Source organism: Grampus griseus (genome assembly GCF_964374135.1).
Source record: "Grampus griseus genome assembly, chromosome: 12".
NCBI lineage: Eukaryota > Metazoa > Chordata > Mammalia > Artiodactyla > Delphinidae > Grampus > Grampus griseus.
Genome location: NC_139006.1, coordinates 24,519,338 through 24,542,554, shown reverse-complemented (window position 1 = coordinate 24,542,554; position 23,217 = coordinate 24,519,338). Strand labels below are relative to the sequence as shown.

Below are 23,217 nucleotides of genomic sequence, written 5' to 3'. Positions count from 1 at the left end.
AACCCATGTCCCCTGCACTGGCAGGCATATTCTTAACCACTGCGCTACCAGGGAAGTCCCGACTTGGTTCTTTTCTACAGTTTCAGTTTCTCTGTTGAGAGGCCCTATTTGTTCACTCATTAATATCACATTTTCCTTTACATTTTGGAATACATTTATAATAGCAAGTTGAAGTCTTTGTTTTGTTAAATCTACATCTGGGCCTGCTCAGAGTCAGCACCTACTTATTGCTTTTTTTCTCCCTGAGTGTGGGTCATGTTTATTTTCCCATTTCTTTGCATATCTAATAATTCTTGGTTGAAGACTGGCCGTCATAGATAATATGATGTAGCACTCTAGAATCCGTTTTGTTCTTCCGAGGATTAGTGCTCTTGTTTGAGTAGGGACTGAATGTGTCTGGACTCAGACTACCATATCTTCCATGCCACCCTGACCCCCACCCTGCAGTGCAGAAGCTGAGGTCTCCACTTGGTTTTCCAGCTTCCAGCTGCTGCTGACTTAGCCTGGTCCTCTGAAGGTTTTCCCTGCACTTGAGTAGCCTGGCAGTCAGTCAAGGGTTTGGGCAGAATTTATACTGAGATTTGGGGACTAACCCTCTCTTTGGCTCCCTTGTTTTTGGAGCTCCCCTCCTAAGTTTCGGGTTGCTTTGCCAGCCCTCAATTATGTCCTTGATACCTCCAACCAGCAAGATTTCTGTCCTCCACTGCCTGCCCTGTGCGGGCTGGGGAATGTGGTCAGTCACTGGCACAGCAAACTCACAAATCTCTCCAGGAACAGTCCTGTCTTTGCAAGACAGATCTTTTTTTGGCTGGGCTCCCTGGGGTCTCAGGTATGCCTGTGTACTTTAGTGGTTAGCCAGAGATTTGGGATTTTTGTATATTATTTTAAAATCCTTCCATACCTCAAGGATATAAAGATATTTTTTACTTTCTTATAAAAGTTAGACGAATTTTTGCCTTTCCTATTTAAGCCTTTAATCAATCCAAAATTCTTTTTGTGTAGAATAGGGATCTAATTTTATTTTTTTCGTATGATAACCAATTGATCCTCCTTTCCTCAGTCATCTGCAATGCCGTCTATGTCATAAATCAGGTGTTCATACATATGAGTGTTTCTGGGCTTTTTCACTCTCTCTTGTGTCAATGTGTTTATCCTTGTGCCAATACCAAACTGTCTTAATTACTACAGCTTTATAGTAAGTCATGCTATTTGGTAAGATAAGTTCTTCTTATTTTTCTTTGGTAGGAATATCTTTGCTATTCTTATGCTTTTGCTCTTCTACATACACTTTATTTACTTTTTTCCAGATTTATTGAGCTATGACATACATCATAAAAGTTTAAGGTATGTGATGTGATCTGATACATGTATATATTGCAAAATGATTAGCACAGTAAGTTTAAGTTACTATCTCCATCACCCCACATAACTGCCACTTTTTTGTGGTGAGAACATTTAAGATTTACTCTCTTAGCAACTTTTAAGTGTATAATACAGTATTGTTAATGATAGTCACCATGCTAATTCTTTTTTTAAAGATTTTTTTGATGTGGACCATTTTACTGAATTTGTTACAATATTGCTTCTGTTTCATGTTTTGGTTTTCAGGCCATGAGGCATGTGGGATCTTAGCTCCCCGACCAGGGATCGAACCTTCACCCCCTGCATTGGAAGGCAAAGTGTTAACCAGTGGACCACCAGGGAAGTCCCACCATGCTAAGTTTTAATCCATTCATCCACTCTGCCTTTTGATTGGAGTATTCAATTCATTTACATGTAAAGTAATTATTGCTAGGTAAGGACTTACTAATGACATCTTGGTAGTTGTTTTCTAACTGTTTTGTAGTTTCCCTGTTACTTTCTTCCCCTCTTACTATCTTCCTTTGTGAATTAATGATTTTCCATAGTAGTAAGCTTTGGTTCTCTCCTTTCTCTTTTGTGTATCTAGCATAGCTTTTTGCTTTGTGGTTACCATGAGGCTTCCATAGATATAAGAGTCTATTTCAAGGTGATAACTTTGAATGCATATGAAAACTCTACCCTTTTACTTCCCGCCTGACATTTAATGTTTTTGATATCACAATTTACCTCTTTTTATATTATGTATCTGTTAACAAATAATTGTAGCTATGGTTTTTAAAAAATATTTTGTCCTTTAACCTTTAGAGTTAAGTGGTTAATGTACCACCATCTTACTGTATTTGAGTAGTCTGATTTTGACTATCTACTTACTATGTTTTCATGTTACTAATTAGCATCCTTTCATTTCAGCTTGAAGACTCCTTCCAACATTTCTTATAAGGCAGCTCTAGTGGTGATGAACTTCCCCAGCTTTGGTTTGTCTGAGAAAGTCTTTTTTTCTCTTTCATTTCTGGAGACCAGCTCTGCCAGATAAAGTACTCTTGGTTGGCAGTCTTTTTCTTTTACCACTTTGAATACATCATCTCACTGTCTCCTGTTCTGCAAGCCTTCTGCTGAGAAATCCACTGATAGCCTTATGGGGGTTCCCTTGTATGTGAGGAATTTTTTTTCTTTTCCTGTTTTTAAAATTTCGTCTCTGTCTTTGATTTCAGACAGTTTTATTATAATGTGTCTTGGAGAAGATAGTTTGGGGTTAAAACTTGGGGGGGAACCGATGAGCTTTGTCATCTTGGATATCCAAATCTCTCCTCAGATTTGGGAAGTTCTCCATTTTAAATAAGCTTTCTGCCTGCTTCTCCCTCTCTTCTCCTTCTGGGATGCCAGTAATGTGTAGATTGTTTCTTTTAATGGTGTCCCATAGCTCACATAGGCTTTCTTCACTCTTTTTCCTTTGTTCTCCTCTGACTGCGTAATTTCAAATGACCTATCATTGAGTTCACAGAATCTTTCTTCTGCTTTGCCAAGCCTGCTGTTGATGTCCCAGTTGCATTTTCCATTTCATTCATTGTAATATTCAGCTCCAGAATTTGTATGGTTAGGATTCCTATCTCTCTGTTAAACCTCTCATTTCTTTCACATATTGTTTTCCTTATTTCGCTGAGCTGTCCTTCTGTGTTTTCTTGTAGCTCACTGAGCTTCCTTCAAACCACTGTCTTGAACTTTTTATCAGGCAAATCTTTGGAGTTGGTTACTGGAAAATTATTGTGTCCCTTTGGTGGTGTCATGTTCCCTCGATTTTTCAAGTTCCTTGAAGTCTTGTGTTGCTGTTTCTGCATTTGAGGAAGCAGTCACCGCCTTCAGTTTTTACTGACTGGTTTTTGGAGAGAAATACGTTCCATCAGTCCTGCTAGGGATTCTGAGGCTTTCTCAGACCTTTCCTTGGGTACACCTGCTTCACATGTCTTCCTTGATCCTACAAAGCCAGGCTGAGTGCTGACAGCCTCCAGTTTGCTTGCCTTACTGAGGGTGGTGCTGAATGCTCGTCTGTGTGCTTTCCCAATCCCACAGGGTCAGGCTGGCTTCCTACGTGTGCTCACTAGCTTTATGCCAGGAATCAACACTGCCACAATTGGAGGTAAGCTAAGGGAGCTGGCCATAAGGTGCAGGCATATGTGGGTGAGGCATGAAGAATGTTGGGGTGTCTGAGGGCCAGCTGGGGAGATCTGCAAGTGAAGAGCCCCCACCGGCTTACTGGCAGGCTTCCTGATAGAGTTTGCAAGGGGGTTAGTAGGATTTGTGTTCCTTTGATGCCATCTGAGAGCCCTGAGTGCTACTCTCCCAGCCACTCCCCACCCCCGGTCATACAGCACACCTGAATATTCTAGATGGAGCGAGAAAGAAGTAGGTCTTTTTGGCAGCAGTCTGTGCAGCTGGAGCAGCTGGGCACTTACACGCTGTCGCTCTTCCCCATGGGACAAATCTCAGGCTAAGAAGGTCTCTCTTGGCACTGAGCTGTGCCACCTCGGGGGAGTGGTGACATGGGTAAAGTGAACCTGTCCCTCTCACCCTCTTCAATGCATCCAGTCGTGGGTATTTTTTTTCCAACAGCATGACTCCTGTACTTCCACAAAGGCCCTCTCGCCTGTGGGTGACAGTCTAAACTGGAGTTCTTTGACAGAACACTCTTATTCTGCCATGTTGGTGACATCATGCCACGCACCCCTGTGGATGCTAGGCCTGGACAGTCTCTTCTTTGTTCTCTCTCAGCCAGGCACTGACATCTTTGTCCCCTTATCTCCTACATACATTTTAGAGTCAGCTTGTCAAGTTCCTCAAACATCTTCTTCTGGATTTAGGGAGAACTAATATTTTTAGGCTGTTGTCTTCCAGTCATTAACAGAATTGTTCTCTTAATTTAGGTCTTATTTTTTAACAAAGTTTTAAGATGTTTTCTATAAAAGCCTTAAGAAGTGAACTCTTGAGTAAGGTCCAGAGTGAAACAGTAGGCAGTTACTGGCTTCTGTTTACCAGTCAGAATGACGTTATTTGAGACATTTCTTAAGATTTAGGGAAATCAGTACAAGGATCAGAACACTGAGAAGTTTAACCTGTCCTCTAGGATGTTTTTTTAAAAATTTAATTAAATTTAATTAATTAATTTATTTTTGGCTGCGTTGGGTCTTGGTTGTTGCGCGCGGGCTTTCTCTAGCTGTGGCGAGCGGGGGCCACTCTCCGCTGCGGTGCGCAGGCTTCTGATTGTGGCGGCCCCTCCTGTTGCGGAGCACAGGCTCTAGGCACGCGGGCTTCAGCAGCCGCAGCACGCCGGCTCAACAGCACAAGCTCAGCAGTTGTGGCGCATGGGCTCAGTTGCTCTGCGGCATGTGGAATCCTCCAGGACCAGGGCTCGAACCCATGTCCCCTGCATTGGCAGGCGGATTCTTAATCACTGCGCCACTAGGGAAGCCCCCTCTAGGATGTTTTTATGTACATATGCAGTATTTGTAAGAAAAAATATTGTAAAGAAAAGAGTAAGTGCTAATGGATACTCACCCCAGCCTTAATGTAAATGGGAGAAAATACCCAACCAAAAACACAGAGCATAAATGGAGCCTGAAACCAAGAAAAGAAGAGCAATTAAATCAGGGTCCCACCTAGGCTAAGCTCTTAAATGAGATGCAAGCTCAGTTACTGTTTTGAGCCCAATAAATGTCATACTTACTGGGGACCTTGCAACTAACAGCCCAAGCGTAAGCCTTCCAGTACAACAAACTTAACTTATAGGCACTTGATCTTTGCCTATAAAGGGTGCATTCTTAATTTAGGGGGGGTTAACTGAGCCAATTTTCAAGATATTTATTAAAATTTATTGTTTGCCTACTTCCAGATAGAAACGAAGGTGGCTTATAATTAAACAAAAAAGATAGTAAAAAAAAAAAAATCAGAAACCATTCAGAGAAATAGTAGAGAAACTACACCAAAATTTACACAAGCTATTGAAATTAAGTAATGCATTTGTCTCTGGCTTTCTTTACAAAGAAGGGGTAAGTTGAATATATGAAGGAGATGTGAACGAATTCTGAGAACTAAATGGTGGTACAGACCAGGGCGTCTTATCAGGTCTGGAATTAACTTTGTTAGAAGTATTGTTTATTTCTGTAGTCTACCAGAGGAAAAGATGAGACCCAGAAAGTAGGGAGCTTTCTGATTTATCAAAAAAAAAAAAAAACGGGCCAGGTGATTTATATAGAGATAGGTTAATTAACCCAAGACACATAAATTCACTTATATTAATTTAGGTGAACAAATTCTATGTCCTATAACAAATATATTCCACAGATTAGATAAATAATCCATTTTATAAGTTTTATAGTTGAAACCTGGTATTCATAGGCGATCAGTTAGGAGTTTTGTAGTAACCAGCTGAATATCTCAAAGAACCCAGTTGAGCCTATTCTCAGTATACAGTTGACCCGTGAACAATGTGGGGGTTAGGGGTGCCGACCCCCATGTAGTCAAGCTAAATCTGTCTCAAAAACAAAGGAATTGGTAAATGACTCATCCAAGGGCAGGAAGCTGAAACAATCTGGATAGAATCAGGACTCAAACCCTAGTTCTTTTGATTCCACATATTGTGATCTCTAATTGAACACAAACTTTTCCCCACACTTAGTCAATTTAAAGATCTGTGAAATGAAAATAAAGTACTATATTTATTGAAAAAAATCTGCGTGTAACCGGACGTGCATGGTTTAAATACATGTTTTTCAAGGGTCAACTGCATACTGCAAATGTGTACATACCGATAAATACACACACATATATACATATATATCTGTATGTCTATGTACACACACACATATATGTGTATGTATGTATGTATATGTTTATGTACATATATATTTAAGTGTTAATATGATCTTTTCCCTACCTGACTAGTCTCCTAACTGTATTCCTATGGTCCTTGGAATGTAAACATTCTCTATCTCTTCATTACTTTACTAAGAACAATGAAAACTAGCACAATCTTGTTGAGAAATCAAAGACTTGGTTCCCTTCTTCCATGACTTCTCAAGGAGTCTTTAATAGTTACTCAGGGTTGAAAGCAAGTTTTTACGTTTCATTTGGACAATGATAAAGGTGGAGGTTAGCTGCTACAGAAGGCACTACTTACATTCCACTCGAAGGCCCCAACAGCAATCCCTGAAGACACCCCCGTTCCAGCCAGGCCCATAAAGTGCCCAGTGCCAATATTCGAGGCAAAAAGAAAAGCACCTATCTGAAAATCAAAAGACAATTACAGATCAGAACTTTTAGTCCAACTTCAAAAACTAATTCTCACAAATATAAACCCAACCTGAATTTTATCAATACATTTCCTCAAAAGGGATTATACCCTGGGCAGAATTCCCATTCATATTTTTTCTATACAAACCCTAACCATAAATTAGAAGCCAAGTAAAAAGGGATGAAGGGAAAAAAGTATTACTGCATTCTTATGTTGCCACCCTCCACACGCTCCACTGACTTATTTGCAACTGCAGAAATATTAGCAGGAGTATAATTTCATCACTGTTTGAAGTAATTTAAAAATATTAACAATCTAACTGATTGTAAGAGAATGGTTAAAATACTAAGGTACATGAATATGATGAAATACAATGTAGCATACAGAAAGGATAAAGGAACTCTATGAAATGATAAAAATAATGTAAACAATATTGATAATATAATCTCATTAAAATTTTGTGTGGGCATATTACACTTATGCACATGTATGTTTATATATAGATGGGAGTGATTCTGGTAGTATATATATAAAAATACTTCTGGGGACTGGAATCATGGTTATAGAAATAGAATGGTAAGAAAATCTCAAGTTCCATACTTGGATTGTAACTTTTTTTTTTTTTTTTACAACCAGCATATGTTACTTTCAAAATAAAAAATCCCAGAGGCATTTAAAATGAACAAAATCCCTCCTAAACCAATTTTAATTGAGTAGAGATAGCCACTCCATTCCAAATCCAAATCCAAATCCTGTGCTATATTTGACACAAGATACACTTAAAACCAAATTATTAAGAGAGACTAAAAATAACAAAGCCTTTTAGATAAAAGCAAACAAAAAACACAGCATTGACGATATTAACATAAGATAAAGTAGGATTCAATACCAAAAGCATTAAATATGACAGAGGTTTTTTTGTTTTGTTTTTAAACCATGAAACATAAAATGCACTAGTAAGACATAACTGAGAACATACAGGCACCCAAACACTGTAGCACCAACAAATATAAGGCAAAAAAAATCTTGGAAGAGGCACATAATAATTACTCAAGCAGTTATTTTTACTATTAGGAATGTCTGCTACCTTTATCATAATAATGAAAAACTATACACGATCTAAATTGCCCAATAATATGTTACATAAATGGTGGAATGTCCATATGATATAACACTATACAACTGTGTATAAATATAAAATATCTCTATCTACCTACCTATGTTTATATAGACCTAGGAAGACATTAGTACATTAAATGTACCTTCATTAATTCAGTAACTATTAATAAATGTCCACTGCCAACTATGTGTCAGTGTTGTACATACTAGGAATACATCAGTGAGTAAAACAGACAAATCCCTGCCCTCATGAAGCTAACATTCTCTTAGGAAGAAGAGGATGAACAAGATAAATTAGGGGATTATTTTATAGCACAATAGACAGTGATAAATAGTAAAGTCCTACAGAGAAGAAGAAAGGTTAGAAAACAGACAGGCACGGAAGCAACCTAAATCTCCATCAACAGACGAATGGATAAAAAAGATGTGGTACATATATATAATGGAATGTTACTCAGCCATAAAAAGAAACAAAATTGGGTCATTTGTAGAGACGTGGATGGACCTAGAGACTGTCATACAGAGTGAAGTCAGAAAGAGAAAAACAAATATCATATATTAACACATAAATGTGGAATCCGGAAAAATGGTACAGATGAACCGGTTTGCAAGGCAGAAATAGAGACACAGATGTAGAGAACAAATGTACGGGCACCAAGGGGGGAAAGGGGTGGTGGGATGAACTGGGAGATTGGGATTGACAAATATACACTAATATGTATAAAATAGATAACTAATGAGAACCTGCTGTATAGCACAGGGAACTCTACTTCACATCGCTGTACAGTAGATACTAACACAACATTGTAAAACAACTATACCCCAATTGAAAAAAAAAAAAGAAAGAAGGCAGGCAGGAAGTGTTGTGCAGTACAGTGGGCAGGGCCAACTTTCTCTGAGGAGGTGTGAGGGGCAAGCCAAGGGTACCTGTGAGAGCAGAGAGCCTCCAGGCAGAGGGAGCAGCAGGGGCAATGGCCCTGAGGCAGAAGCACGGCTAAATTGTTCAAGGTCACAGAGGTAAGGAGGTGCAGATCATCTGTGGCCTAACATAGGCTGGGCTTTCATTCTGGGTGACATGAGAGCCCCCAGAGGGTTTTAAGCAGTCAGGTGACGTGGTCTGACCCTTCAGCTGCTTTGTTGAGGTTGGACGTGGAGGAGCACAAGTGGAAGGAGGGCGCCGAGAGAAGAGGCTACTACAATCAATCCAGGTGAGGGTGTCGGCAGCATGGGCCTGGAGGCACTGATGCGAAGGGGTCGGATTTCAAATCTGTTTTTTAAATCGAGTCCCAGGACTTCCTGATGGATTGGAAGTTGGGGTGAGAGAGAATAGAGTCTAACACTACTCCACGGGTGTCAACCTGAGCAGCTAGAAGGATGGAGTTGCCGTTCAGGGACAGGGAAGACGGCAGGAGTAGAAGATGTGCAGAATGCATATTCCATGTGCAAGACCTGACAGACCTTTCTAGTCAGGTGTCAAACAGGCAGCGGGATGCACAAGACTGGAGTTGAGGGAGAGAGCTGGGACTTGCTACCATTCTAGCAAGTTGTCTTTAATGCCATGTCGCCAGGCGTGTGAGTGTAACTGGAAAGGAGACACCAGGGTCTGGCCCTGGGGAGGTCCAGCATTCAGCAGCCAGGGAGATGGGAAAGAACCAGCCAGGGGGACCTCGAACGAGTGGCTCGTGAAGCAGCAGGAATGGAGGAGAGCCAGGCGGCAACGTGGGGTGGGAGGGATGACTGAATTTCAGTTTCACCACCGCCAAGCTAGGTAAGAGGAGGCCTGAGCACCGACCACATGAATAAGCCACATGGAGGGTCCAGACAAGAGCAATTCATACCCATCGGATATCTGCTGACTGAATAAAAGTATAAAAGAAAGAAAGTTGAAGTGGCAAAATTACTTTTATTTCCATTTTCTTTATCAATACCATAATACAGTTTGTTCACTAAGCAATAATTCTAATAGCATAAAAAGAAGTCACATCCAGAATTGGTTCAAGATGGAGGAGTAGAAGGACGTGTGCTCACTCCCTCTTGCAAGAGCACTGGAATCACAACTAACTGCTGAACAATCATCGACAGGAATACACGGGAACTCACCAAAAAAGATACCCCATATCCAAAGACAAAGGAGAAGCTGCAATGAGGCGGTAGGAGGGGTGCAATCATGATAAAATCAAATCCCATAACCGCTGGGTGGGTGACTCACAAACTAGAGAACAATTATACCACAGAAGCCCGCCCACTGGAGTGAAGGTTCTGAGCCCCACGTCAGGCTTCCCAACCTAGGGGTCTGGCAACGGGAAGAGGAATTCCCAGAGAATCAGACTTTGAAGTCTAGCAGGATTTGATTGCAGAACTTTGACAGGACTGAGGGAAACAGAGACTCCACTCTTGGAGGACACACACAGAGTAGTGTGCACATCAAGACCCAGGGGGAAGGAGCCGTGACCCCACAGGAGACTGAACCAGACCTACCTGCTAGTGTTGGAGGGTCTCCTGCAGAGGCAGGGGCAGGCTGTGGCTTACCCTGGAGACAAGGACACTGGCAGCATAAGTTCTGGGAAGTATTCCTTGGCATGAGCCCTCTTGGAGTCCGCCATTAGCCCCACCAAAGAGCCTGTAGCCTCCAGTGCTGGGCTGCCACAGGCCAAACCACCACCAGGGAGGGAACTCAGCCCCACCCATCAGCAGACAAGCAGATTAAAGTTTTACTGAGCTCTGCCCACCAGAGCAACACCCAGCTCTACCCACCACCAGTCCCTCCCATCAGGAAGCTTGCACAAGCCTCTTAGATAACCTCATCCACCAGAGGGCAGACAGCAGAAGCAAGATGAACTAAAATCCTGTAGCCTGTGGAACAAAAAACACATTCACAGAAAGACAGACAAAATGAAATGGCAGGGGATGATGTACCAGATGAAGGAACAAGATAAAACCCCAGAAAAACAATTAAGTGAAGTGGAGATAGGCAACCTTCCAGAAAAATAATTCAGAATAATGATAGTAAAGATGATCCAGGACCTCGGAAAAATAATGGAGGCAAAGATCGAGAAGATGCAAGAAATGTTTAGCAAAGACCTAGAAGAGGGCTTCCCTGGTGGCGCAGTGGATAAGAATCTGCCTGCCAATGCAGGGGAAACAGGTTCAGTCCCTGGTCTGGGAAGATCCCACGTGCCGCGGAACAACTAACCCTGTGTGCCACAACTACTGAGCCTGTGCTCTAGAGCCCACGAGCCACAACTACTGAAGCCCGCGTGCCTAGAGCGCATGCTCTGCAACAAGAGAAGCCACCATGATGAGAAGCCCGAGCACTGCGATGAAGAGTAGCCTCCGTTTGCTGCAACTAGAGAAAGCCCATGTGCAGCAACGAAGACCCAACGTAGCCATAAATAAATAAATAAAATTTTTTTAAATTAAAAAAACAATTCAAAGACCTAGAAGAATTAAAGAACAAACAACTAGAAGAATGAAAGAACAAACAAACAGAGATGAACAATATAATAAATGAAATGAAAAATACACTAGAAGGAATCAATAGCAGAATAACTGAGGCAGAAGAATGGATAAGTGACCTGGAAGACAGAATGGTGGAATTCACTACTGCAAAACATAATAAAGAAAAAAGAATGAAAAGAAATGAAGACAGCTTAAGAGACCTCTGGGACAACATTAAATGCAATAACATTTGCATTAGAGGGGTCCCAGAAGGAGAAGAGAGAGAGAAAGGATCTGAGAAAATATTTGAAGAGATTATAGTCAAAAACGTCCCTAACATAGGAAAGGAAATAGCCACCCAAGTCCAGGAAGTGCAGACAGTCCCAGGCAGGATAAACCCAAGGAGAAACACACCAAGACACATAGTAATCAAATTGTCAAGAATTAAAGACAAAGAAAAATTATTAAAAGCAACAAGGGAAAAACAACAAATTACATACAAGGGAACTCCCATAAGGTTAACAGCTGATTTCTCAGCAGAAACTCTACAAGTCAGAAGGGAGTGTCACGATATATTTAAAGTGATGAAAGGGAAGAAACTACAACCAAGATTACTCTATCTGGCAAGGATCTCATTCAGATTTGACGGAGAAATCAAAAGCTTTACAGACAAGCAAAAGCTAAGAGAATTCAGCACCACCAAACCAGCTCTACAACAAATGCTAAAAGAGCTTCTCTAAGTGGGAAACAAAAGAGAAGAAAAGGACCTACAAAAACAAACCCCAAACAATTAAGAAAATGGCAGTAGGAACATATATATTGATAATTACCTTAAATGTGAATTGATTAAATGTTCCAACCAAAAGACACAGGCTTGCTGAATGGATACAAAAACAAGACCCATATATATGCTGTCTACAAGAGACCCACTTCAGACCTAGGGAAACATACAGACTATAAGTGAGGGGATGGAAAAAGATATGCCATGCAAATGGAAATCAAAAGAAAGCTGGAGTAGCAATACTCATATCAGATAAAATAGACTTTAAAATAAAGAATGTTACAAGAGACAAGGAAGGAAATTACATAATGATCAAGGGATCAATCCAAGAAGATGACATAACAATTATAAATATATATGCTCCCAACATAGGAGCACCTCAATACATAAGGCAAATGCAAATGCTAACAGCTATCAAAGAGGAAATTGACAGTAACACAATAATAGTGGGGGACTTTAACACCTCACTTACACCAATGGACAGATCATCCAGACAGAAGATTAATAAGGAAACACAAGCTTTAAAATGACACAATAGACCAGATAGATTTAATTGATATTTATAGGAGATTCCATCCCCAAACAGCAGATTACACTTTCTTCTCAAGTGCACATGGAACATTCTCCAGGATAGATCACATCTTGGGTCACAAATCAAGCCTCAGTAAACTTAAGAAAACTGAAGTCATATCAAGCGTCTTTTCTGACCACAACACTATGAGATTAGAAATCAATTACAGGGAAAAAAACATAAAAAACACAAACACATGGAGGCTTAACAATACGTTACTAAATAAGCAAGAGATCACTGAAGAAATCAAAGAGGAAATCAAAAAATACCTAGAGACAAATGACAACGAAAACACGACAATCCAAAACCTATGGAATGCAGCAAAAGCAGTTCTAAGAGGGAAGTTTATATCAATACAATCCTACCTCAAGAAACAAGGAAAATCTCAAATAAACAATCTAACCTTACATCTAAAGGAACTAGAGAAAGAAGAACAAACAAAACCCAAAGATAGTAGAAGGAAAGAAATCATAAAGATCAGAGTAGAAATAAATGAAATAGAAACAAAGAAAACAACAGCAAAGATCAATAAAACTACAAGCTGGTTCTTTGAGAAGATAAACAAAATTGATAAACCTTTAGCGGGACTCATCAAGAAAACGAGGAAGAGGACTCAAATCAATAAAATTAGAAATGAAAAAGGAGAAGTTACAATGGACATTGCAGAAATACAAAGCATCCTAAGAGACTATGACAAGCAACTCTATGCCAATAAAATGGACAACCTGGAAGAAATGGACAAATTCTTAGAAAGGTATAACCTTCCAAGACTGAACCAGGATGAAATAGAAAATATGAACAGACCAATCACAAGAAATGAAATTGAAACTGTGATTAAAAATCTTCCAACAAACAAAAGTCCAGGACCAGATGGCTTCACAGGTGAATTCTATCAAACATTTAGAGAAGAGCTAACACCCATCCTTCTCAAACTCTTCCAAAAAATTGCAGAGGAAGGAACACTCCCAAACTCATTCTACAAGGCCACCATCACCCTGATACCAAAACCAGACAGAGATACTACAAAGAAAAAGAAAATTACAGACCAATATCACTGATGAATATAGATGCAAAAATCCTCAACAAAATACTAGCAAACAGAATCCAACAACACATTAAAAGGATCATACACCATGATCAAGTAGGATTTATCTCAGGGATGCAAGGATTCTTCAATATATGCACATCAATCAATGTGATACACCATATTAACAAATTGAAGAAAAAAAACCATATGATCATTCTCAATAGATGCAGAAAAAGCTTTTGACAAAATTCAACACTGATTTATGATAAAACCTCTCCAAAATGTGGGTACAGAGGGAACCTACCTCAACATAATAAAGGCCATATACGACAAACCCATAGCAAACATCATTCTCAATGGTGAAAAACTGAAAGCATTTCCTCTAAGATCAGGAACAAGACAAGGATGTCCAGTCTCACCACTATTATTCAACATAGTTTTGAAAGTCCTAGCCATGGCAATCAGAGAAGAAAAAGAAATAAAAGGAATCCAAATTGGAAAAGAAGAAATAAAACTGTCACTGTTTGCTGATGACATGATACTATACATAGAAAATCCTAAAGATGCCACTAGAAAACTACTAGAGCTAATCGATGAATCTGGTAAAGTTGCAGGACACAAAACTAATGCACAGAAATCTCTTGCATTCCTATACACAAACGATGAAAGCTCAGAAAGAGAAATTAAGGAAACAATCCCATTCACCATTGCAACAAAAAGAATAAAATACCTAGGAATAAACCTACCTAAGGAGGTAAAAGACCTGTACTCAGAAAACTATAAGTCACTGATGAAAGAAATTAAAGATGACACAAGCAGATGGAGAGATATACCATGTTTGTAGATTGGAAGAATCAATACTGTGAAAATGACTATACTACCCAAAGCAGTCTACAGATTCAATGCAATCCCTATCAAATTACCAACGGCATTTTTTACAAAACTAGAACAAAAAAATCTTAAAATTTGTATGGAGACACAAAAGACCCTGAATAGCCAAAGCAATCTTGAGGGGAAAAAATGGAGCTGGAGGAATCAGACTCTCTGACTTCAGACTATACTACAAAGCTACAGTAATCAAGACAATATGGTACCAGCACAAAACCAGAAATATAGATCAATGGAACAGGATAGAAAGCCCAGAGATAAACCCATGCACCTATGGTCAACTAATCTATGACAAAGGAGGCAAGGATATACAATGGAGAAAAGAAAAGTCTCTTCAATAAGTGGTGCTGGGAAAACTGGACAGCTACATGTAAAAGAATGAAATTAGAACACTAACACCATGCACAAAAATAAACTCAAAATGGATTAAAGACCTAAAAGGAAGACTGGACACTATAAAACAGAGGAAAACATAGGAAGAACACTCTTTGACATAAATCACAGCAAGATCTTTTTTGACCCACCTCCTAGAGTAATGGAAATAAAAACAAAAATAAACTAATGGGACCTAATGAAACTTAAAAGCTTTTGCACAGCAAAGGAAACTATAAACAAGACAAAAAGACAACTCTCAGAATGGGAGAAAATATTTGCAAATGAATCAACAAAAGATTAATCTCCAAAATATATAAACAGCTCATGCAGCTCAATATTAAAACAAAACAACCCAATCAAAAAATGGGCAGAAGACCTAAATAGACGTTTCTCCAAGAAGACATACAGATGGCCAAGAGGCAAATGAAAAGCTGCTTAACATCACTAATTATTAGAGAAGTGCAAATCAAAACTACAATGAGATATCACCTCACACTGGTTAGAATGGGCATCATCAGAAAATCTACGAACAACAAATTCTGGAGAGGGTGTGGAGAAAAGGAAACCCTCTTGCATTGTTGGTGGGAATGTAAATTGATACAGCCACTATGGAGAACAGTATGAAGGTTCCTTAAAAAAACTAAAAATAGAATTACCATATGACCCAGCAATCCCACTACTGGGCATATACCCAGAGAAAACCATAATTCAAAAAGACACATGCACCCCAATGTTCATTGCAGCACTATTTACAGTAGCCAGGTCATGGAAGCAACCTAAATGCCCATCGACAGATGACTGGATAAAGAAGATGTGGTACATATATACAATGGAACTCAGCCATAAAAAGGGTCATTTGTAGAGACGTGGATGGACCTAGAGACTGTCATACAGAGTGAAGTAAGTCAGAAAGAGAAAAACAAATATCGTATATTAATGCATATATGTGGAATCTAGAAAAATGGTACAGATGAACTGGTTTGCAAGGCAGAAATAGAGACACAGATGTAGAGAACAAACGTATGGATACCAAGGAGGGAGAGCGGGGGAAGGGTGGTGGTGGTGGGATGAATTGGGAGATTGGGATTGACATATTATACACCAACATGTATAAAACATAACTAATAAGAACCTGCTGAATAAAAATAAATAAATAAATAAAACCAAAAAACCAAAAAAAGAAGTCACATCCGACTCCCACTCTACACTGTGTGCTTCCAGAGGGCAGGACTCACTATGTTCTATCTGTGTCCCAGAACCTAGAACAATACCTTGTACTACCAGACACCTAGTAATGGTTACTGAACTACACTGAGCTGAATGGAAGAGTTAAGGGAAGTACTAATGAAATGACTTTCCTGATTTAGCAATTTCGAATTATTTGGGGGTAAAAGACATCCAAATTAAAGGAATAAATGAATCCACACGCAGCCCCCACGCTGGACTGCACATGCAAGGCACACTCACCTGCCACCATGCTAGATTTCAGCCAGCCAGGAAGAAGTCTTCTACTGTCCCACGACTGCTTGACAATACAGCCTTAAAAAAAGGGGTGGTGTTGGGGGGAATCCAAGAAACCAAACTGCTTCAAAGACACAGGTCTCACAAACAGATGACCTTCACTTATGGGTAAATGTCCTTTGCAGAGATCCCATTTCCCCTTCATTCTTTTTAGGAACAGAGGTCTCTACCTGCTGAGTTAGAGGAGGGCCCACGGTCTCTCCCAGCTATGAGATCACATGGGCCTGTCCATTTCTCTACACTAGTGTGAAAATAATATTGCTGTATTTTTTCCCCCAATAGTTAACCAGTGCATGGTTCCCAGCAGAGTCTTGGAGATGAGTGGTTCAGCGAATGTATCAATTGACTGGGAATGGCAAAGCTGAACACCAGCCTAGCTTCTTCCGGGAGAGCAGTCACGTTGCCAAGACTATGATGTCCTCCCAACGCACCCAAGGGCTCTCTCCTCAGGTCCCCAGCTCTGATTCCCAGACTCCAGTACAGTCAAAAGATATTCCTGGGGATTTCCTGGATTGCCTAGGACTAGCAGGACCCACGGATGACCACTGGTTGACAAAAAAGTGTTTCTGTGGGAGACGTGAACTTATTACCACCATCTGGGGTATCTGCCTTATAATGGAGTCCTTTCACATCATAAAGCTTTAAACCAAAGAACAACTCTAAATCAGACACATTAAGTTAGTCTCATTTCATCCATTCACTAAATATTTATCAAGAGCCCATTATGTTCAGAGCTGACCTTTCTTAAGGAAGGTATCAGCGGTATGTAGGGAGAGGTGCATTAGAACTTTTAAAAGGAATTTACAAAATGTTCTAAGATGAATAAAATCACTCTGTCTTCCCATTAAAGAAAGAACCAGACAGGAAGAGAGGAGGTCCTGGGAAGAGGGTGGTTATGCACATGTCCCTGCCTCCTCCTTCCTCCCTGCTCTTTCCGGAGTAATCCACCAACCACAGCAGCCAGGCTGCTGGGGCAGAAGGTGCATCCACCACTTTCTCAAAGATCTTGGGGCTGAGACTGATAACAGAGGAAACAAACAAACAAAAGTGTAAGGTTTTTTCCCCTTTAACATCCTGCAGGAGCCAAGGCACCAGCAACAAAGAACAAGATTTCCTTGTGGGGGCTCAGCGGTCAGAAGCTGATGAAGGATTTCAGGAGTCCCATCTGTGCAAATGTGGGCAATTCTGTTCAGTGAGAAAAGGGTGGTTTGCTTAAGAACCAAAAGAAAATAAAGCTAGACTCCTTTATCACATTATATGCAAAAGGAAATCCCAGATGTTCTGGACATTTAAATTTCTTTTTAGCTTGCAGGATCTTAGTTCCCTGACCAGGGATTGAACCCGCGCCCTCAGCAGTGAAAGCGCGCAGTCCTAACCACTGGACTATGAGGGAATTCCCTAAATATTTTTTAAAACCTATAAAATATTAGAAAAAATTTTAGAATAGTATTTGTACAATGTTGGAGTGGGTAAAAACTTTCCTAAGCAAGCCAGGAAATCTAGATGCAAAGGAAAAGAGAGACAGTAGACTTCTTCAAAGTGAAAACAAATCAGATGACAGAGAGACAACAGTAAGAGTCTAGAGCAGCGGTTCTCGACCAGGGGTGATTTTTGCCCCACTCCTCCAAGGGACATGTGGCAATGTCTGGAGACAGTTTTGGCTGTGAAGGGGCAGGACTTGGAGATACTTCTAAGCATCCTATAATACACAGGACAGACCTCCCACAACAAGGAATTATTTGGTCCCAAATGTCAGTAGTGCTGAGGTTGAGAACAACTGCTCTAGAAAATGAGAGTTTAGGAAAAACATATTGGCAACTCAAATGACAGACAAGGTGATAAAAGCAAAGGCGAACAACTCAATTCATAAATGGGCACATAAACTGGCTATTCAACAGAAGAGGAAGATCAAAGGACAACAGGCTCACAAGAATATGGTCAATCTCATAGGAGGCTGAGTCTGGAAAGCGCAAATCAAAGTTGCAGTAACATACCACTACTCACTCATCACCCTGGGACCCCCCACAAAAATTAAATTAGTAGTAACAAACCAGGCTGGTGAAGGCCTGGGGAAAGAATGTGCTCATATGCTGCTTGTGAGAAATGTAAATCTCAACAAGCTTTGGGGATTGCCATTTAGTGATATCTGCTAAAATTTCAAGTAAACACACCCTTCCAACCCAGAAATTCCAATTTCGGGAATCCATGCTACACAGCTTAAAAGCACCAACACATTAAAAACAACAGCAGCAACAAAGACCCAATGCAGCCAAAGATAAACAAATAAATAAATATATTAAAAAAAAACTTATTAAAAAACAACAACCTGGCAGCAATCTAAGTGTCAATGAGTAGGGAAGAGCTGAATCACACACGTGTTTGACTATTGTGTATCTAATAAAAACATGAGCTAGGACTTCCCTGGTGGTGCAGTGGTTAAGAATCCGTCTGCCAATGCAGGGGACATGGGTTTGAGACCCGGTCCGGGAAGATTCCACGTGCTGCGGAGCAACTAAGCCCCTGTGCCACAACTACTGACCCTGAGCTCCAGAGCCCGCAAGCCACAACTACTGAGCCCGTGTGCCACAACTACTGAAGCCCACATGCCTAGAGCCTGTGTTCTGCAACGAGAAGCCACTGAAATGAGAAGCCCGTGCACTGCAACAAAGAGTAGCCCCTGCTCGCCACAACTAGAGAAAAGCCCAGGTGCAGCAATGAGGACCCAATGCAGCCAAAAATAAATAAATAAATAAATTTATTTATTTAAAACAAAAAACCATGAGCTAGATCTCTATCTATAGACCTGAAGGATTCCACATCATGTAGTAACGGAAAAACGCAAACTGCAGGGTAATGTGTATCATACGATCACATTTTTTGTAAAGACAAAAACGCAAAACCTTTACCTATGCGTCTGTGTAAGCACTGAGAAGGGAGGAGGCACACACAGGCCCTGGGTACCTCAGAGGGATGGGAATGGCTGAGGGAGGAACCATAACTCCTCTAGACAGTTATGCATCTCCTCACTTCTTACAGTGAGCATGTGATTAAAAACAATATACGAGTTTTAAAAAGGACCAAAGGAAAAATAACAATACAAAGAAGGAAAAAGATCAAAGCATTCTGGATAACAGCACATGTTTTATGGCTCCTAGAAGAGCAGAAGGAACAGTAGGTTTCCTTTGGAAGCGGCCGGATGGCTTACGGGTCCTCAGACCTTGGCCACATCTAGGCCCCAACTAGACCCGGAAGAAGGTTGGGTGGGGGCTTCCTAATTCAGTGAGAGCAGCTGGGGGAAGGATCCCAAAGTGCCCACTACTCAGAGCCCGGCCTGGGCCACCTAGAAGGATGTTTCTCATAACTGAGACCAATTTGAAAAAAATCGTTTGTTTGAATGATCTGGATAAATATCAATACCTCCGACTTCTTTTCAGTTGGGAGAGATACGAAATTCTCTTAAGAGGATGGAGACCATAGTTCCATTACTCTATCTGCCCACTCACAGCATGGTAAGCACTCAAAAGGCTGTCCAGTGATCTTGCTTTGAAGGACCAGATTCTGCACAGTAAGATCCTGCTTGTGACCTGGTGAAGCGCCCCGAAGTAAAGGTCACATGGGCATGAAAGCCTCAGCTGGGTGGGGGCAGCCCGCAATGAACTCTCCCACTAGCTAGCGAATGGTGCGCTGTCACCAGATACTCTTGCTTACGAAGCAGGCCGAGGAGAGGCTTCTGACGGTTAACAGCTTAGCCGAGGGGCGATACCATGACACAGGCCAAAGCCTTTCTACCTGCCCTCGGGCTTTTCACTGCCTGGCCCTGGGGAGTATAGTTACGAGACACCTTTGTGAGTGCCTACAGGTTAAGTGCTAGCGGGCAGATGGTAGTAAAGGAGACCCAGTTGCCACCCTACTAAGAGAACCTTATACTAGAGTAGAATATATAAGCGCCCAATTCAAATTCGAAGTGAACACTTAGGGCCCTAAATTACATGTGACCTTTGAGGTCTTGTTTGCTGGGCAGTGGTTATGCTCATGCGTCAGATCAGGCAGCTCTAGGTTCGAATCTGCACTCCATCATTCCCTTGTGGTTACTTGACCTCTTTGAACCTGTTTCCTCATCTGTAATCCACAGCCTGGTTGTGAAAATGTGACACACTTAATGCACTCAGCACAGACCAGGCACTTTAGCGCCGAAGGATGGGTAATTGTCACTATTGCCACCACCATCACGACGATCGATCAGAACAACGACCCCATATTACACACGGCTTGGGTTCCAGGCGGTGGGCACCTGGCAGCCTGACCTGTTTATTTGTGGGGTGGGGAGGGAAGATGGGCTTGGACGTGCCCTTACTCTCGGTAGGGAGCAGGTGGCGCAGGGAGGGTGGAGAGGTCCCGGCTGAGGGCTGTGCAGGGGTGGGAACGAGAGGGATGTGAGGTGGGGATCAGGTGACAGGCAGGTGAGGATCGAACCCATCTGGTGTCCAGGCCTACCCCCCCAGCCCCCGGGCCCCACGTACCCACAGCGCGATGCCCAGGACCAACACCGTACAAAACTATCACCAGGACGTCCAGGGCACTACTGGCGGTGAAGACATGAGCAGTCCAGGCGAAGCCATACCACGGGAAGCCCATGGCGGCGCGCCCGGGCGGGCGAGCGCCGCGCGCTTCCGGGAAGTGGCAATGGCCTCCGTGGGGCTCCAGGGGCGCGGCCGCGGGGAACCCTGGGAACAGCCCCGGGGCAGCCTGGGAGCTCCGGGCAGGCCTCGCGCGGCCCAGTTCCCGCATTCGGGGCTCCGCTGCACGAAGGCCGCCGCCATCACCGCCAGTCCCGGCACAACGCCGTCCGTTTGGTGGTCGGAATCGCTTTGCCCTGGACGGAGAGCTGGTCGCGGCGTGGGTCTGGGTCGAGGCTACCGGGGCAGCACCCGTGTCTTTACGAACGAACCACATGAAACCTGAGGCGGAAGAAACCAGCAATACCCCTCCTGTCTTTATTTGTCATTTCGAAATTTTGTGCATTGTGGGTTTGGGGCATTGATTTGGATTTAGTAAACTATTGCATTCGAATATCATGTATCCCGAGTCCTGAGTTTCCTTGGTGCCCTCTCCCCTTAAATTTTGCGCCAAGGAAAGTGCCTCGCTTGCCTCACCCTAATCATGGCCCTGGTTGGACCAACTGGTTACAGAGGCTCCTCAGTTTTCTGCACTTTGATCTTTCATAGGTGATGTGCGAATTTTCAGTCTGGGCCAAGCCTTACTCTCCTTGGTGTGCTTCTCTAATGAGTTGTTAGAAATCTTGGTCAATAATACTAGTAACAATAATAATAGATAACAGTTATATAGCTCTTGCTAGGTGCCAGACCTACTTCTTTTTTTTTTTTTCTACTTTTCGAACTTGTTTTTTATTGATATAGTTGAACTTTACAACAGTGTCATAAAATACTATAAACAGAGCCTTCAGATAAACAAACAAAAACTAATCTAAATATATTAACCAGGGACATCTCTGGTGGTCCAGTGGTTAAGAATCCGCCTTCCAATGCAGGGGACGCAGGTTTGATCCCTGGTCAGGGAACTAAGATCCCACATGCCGCAGGGCAACTAAGCCTGCGCGCCTCAACTACTGAGCCTGTGTGCCTCAACTAGAGAGCCTGCGTGCGGCAAACTACAGAGCCCACACACTCTGGAGCCTGCGCACCACAACTAGAGAGAAGCCCACGTGCTGCAATGAAGAGCCCACGTGCCACAACTAAGACCTGACACAGTCAGGCAAAAAAACCTTAAAAAAAAATTAACCAGATTAAAGAAGGCAAAAAGTCCAGTGATAAACACATTAAATAATAATATGCTAATGGTGTCTAATTTACCCACTATCGGTTCTTTACATTGTCACAAAAACAGTAAACATCAATTTGAAGTTTGGTGAATGGACTTGATTCCTGATTTATATTAAGATACGATATACCCTTTGCATGTATATGTACTTTGTGTGTATTAACCCATTTGATTCTCCTAATAAGCAGTCAGTCTGACCACAAGGCAGGAGGCTTGCAGCTGGTCAGAAGTCTATGTTCTCAGCCTCCTGAGCAGAATTCCGTGTCCTAGTTTAGTTCAGTGCTGTCCAAGAGAAATATAATGTGAATCACGGGTGTTATTTTTTTCTACCTTCATTGAGATATGATTGACAAATAAAAGTTGTCTATTTAAGGTGTACAATGTAATGTTTGATACAGGTATACACTGTGAAATAATTACTACAATCAAGCTAATTGAATATCAGTCACCTCAGTTGCCATTTTTTTTGTGTGTAGTGAGAACGCTTGAGATCCCTCTTAGCAAATTTCAGTATACAATACATTATTATTGACTATAGTCACCATGCTGCACATTAAGTCTCTAGAACTTATAACTGAAATTTGTACCCTTTGATTAGTATCTCCCCTTTTTCTCCACACTTTTGCTCCTGATAACCATCCTTCTACTCTCTGTTACTAGGAGGGTTTTTGTTTGTTCGTTTTGTTTTTTTAAGATTTCACATGTAAGTGAGATCATGCAATATTTGTCTTTCTGTGTCTGGTTTATTTCACTAAGCATAATGTCCTCCAAGTTCATCCGCGTTTTTGTAAATGGCAGGATTTCACATTTTTGCATCCATTCATCTGTCCATGGACACTTAGGTTGTTTCCATATCTTGGCTACTGTACGTAATGCTGTAATAAACAAGAGGGTATAGATATCATGTTGAGATAGTGATTTTATTTTCTTTGGATATATCCCCAGAAGTGGGACTATTGGATCATAGGATAGTTCCATTTTTAATGTTTTGAGGAAACTCCATGCTGTTTTCC

The 23,217-nt window shown here is 41.5% G+C and overlaps 1 protein-coding gene across 1 annotated transcript in view; it reads right to left on the bottom strand.

Annotated features, from left to right (window-relative positions):
• The window catches only part of LOC309831010 (sodium/glucose cotransporter 1-like), a gene marked incomplete at both ends in the record, with an annotated part of 62,390 nt that extends 41,204 nt beyond the window's left edge, over positions 1-21,186 (bottom strand). Inside the window, 2 exon segments of the mRNA XM_082667941.1 lie at positions 20,721-20,772; positions 20,988-21,186. Coding sequence (XP_082524067.1) covers positions 20,721-20,772; positions 20,988-21,186 — 251 coding nt within the window.
• Between the last annotated feature and the right edge of the window lie 2,031 nt (positions 21,187-23,217).